Here is a 1,784-nt window from a genome sequence, read left to right on the forward strand (position 1 = left end):
AAATTCTATGTCAAATCAGGCAACATATTTTTAACCTAGTATATAATTAGTCCCAACAAAAAAGGTCAAAAACTGAATCACAGTTATCAAATGTGTAGTAATATCAGCATTTCAAAATACATGAATACTAACTGCCCATGAAATTCAGGCAACAAACCCTTAAAGCTCTCCTCACATAACAATATAAATACTACTCTTTAGTTCTCCTTTTCACAATCACCAAATCGAAAAAAAAACAATGGTGAAGCTGATCTATGCTGTGATCATTCTGTTGTTTGTTTTAGCAACACCAGCAATGGGCAAGCCTTCTTGTGAAACAGTATCGAAAAGGCTAGCACCTTGTCTTTCGTACATTCAAGGGAGATATCATTCGATCAAGCCATCAGGCAGATGCTGCAGAGGACTGATAGATATAAGCAACATGATGAAAAATCGCGGGGATTATTCTACAGTTTGCAAGTGTATAAAGAAGGCACTTTTACACACGAATTATGATCCCAAACGTTTCCAAACTGGCTCACAACAATGTAACACAGGGTATACTCTGCCTCCTGTTGGCCATACCACTACTTGTTAGTGCACTTCAAGGGCCTCATCTATATGTGTAAGTGATGACATTTGAAAAAATGTGAATCTTTAATAAAAAGTTAGTTCTATGACAACCACAAATCCTAGTGGGATATTGTGTTTATTTTCATCCCTTATTTATCAAAAACTGTAACTTGTGTAGCAAAACTGAAGCTTTTCACAAAATGTGAATAATATATGCCTGAAAATGGTAACGCCAATTCTAGAACTCGTCCAATTAGTCACAAATTTATCAACTCAGACTACTTGTAGTCTCGTATCGTACAGGTAATTAATCTGGGTGAATTTATAGAGTAACTCGGAATTCCTTATACATGAATGAATTGACACCATTTTAAAAGAGGGACGGAAAGATCCGAGCCCCAGATAGTTGTTGAGTCCGGAGCTAAAATGACAAAAAAATTAGCCAAAAATTCAAAAAAGTAACAAAATTGAGTTGAGAACCAAAATGATAACATTTAGATGGTCTAACAAACGTAGTCTAAATTAGGGAAAAAAAGNAGCCCCAGATAGTTGTTGAGTCCGGAGCTAAAATGACAAAAAAATTAGCCAAAAATTCAAAAAAGTAACAAAATTGAGTTGAGAACCAAAATGATAACATTTAAATGTTCTAACAAACGTAGTCTAAATTAGGGGAAAAAAGGAGCAACGATGCGCCGCAGCCTTACAAGGCGCACGGCTGCGCAGCCTTTCAAGGAAGGCCCTGCGCCTCTTTCTTTTCTTTCTTTCTTTTTATTAGTTTATGTTTTAATTTTTTGTTTTTTAGTTAGTTTTTTTTTAAAAAAAAAGTTTTTTCTTTTAATTTTTTCTTATTTTGAAGATGTTCCTTTTTATTTTGCATGTGATTTTTATATTTTTTAAGCAAATTATTTATTTCGATTTTTTAGGTAAGATTTTATTAATTCAAGATTGAAAAATATCAAAATCTTGCTATTTATTTTAAAATCTTACTATAAAATATTTTTTTTCTTTTAATTTTTGTTTTTTTTATTTTGAATAATTTGCTAAAAGAATAAAAAAATCACATGCAAAATAAATAGGAACAACTTCAAATCATGATTTTTATATTTTATTTTAGCAAATTATTCAAAATAAAAAACAAAAATTAAAAGGAAAAACAAAAAGAAGGTGTCTCTGCTGCCTGCAGTTGTAAAAAAATAAATAATATCTTCGTCTCATATTAGTTGTCATGTTTC

The 1,784-nt window shown here is 31.4% G+C and overlaps 1 protein-coding gene across 1 annotated transcript; it reads left to right on the forward strand.

The window, feature by feature from the left end:
• Positions 1–238: 238 nt before the first annotated feature.
• LOC125857626 (non-specific lipid-transfer protein-like) lies at positions 239–577 on the forward strand. Its single transcript, XM_049537264.1, has one exon. The coding sequence runs from the start codon at positions 239–241 to the stop codon at positions 575–577; it is 339 nt and encodes a 112-aa protein (XP_049393221.1).
• Positions 578–1,784: the final 1,207 nt, after the last annotated feature.

This window comes from Solanum stenotomum, chromosome 1 (genome assembly GCF_019186545.1).
Source record: "Solanum stenotomum isolate F172 chromosome 1, ASM1918654v1, whole genome shotgun sequence".
NCBI classification, from domain to species: domain Eukaryota; kingdom Viridiplantae; phylum Streptophyta; class Magnoliopsida; order Solanales; family Solanaceae; genus Solanum; species Solanum stenotomum.

What these genes read in the sequence shown, in the direction of transcription:
- LOC125857626 (XM_049537264.1), top strand. Translation starts at nt 239, where the DNA reads ATGGTGAAGCTGATCTATGCTGTGATCATTCTGTTGTTTGTTTTAGCA.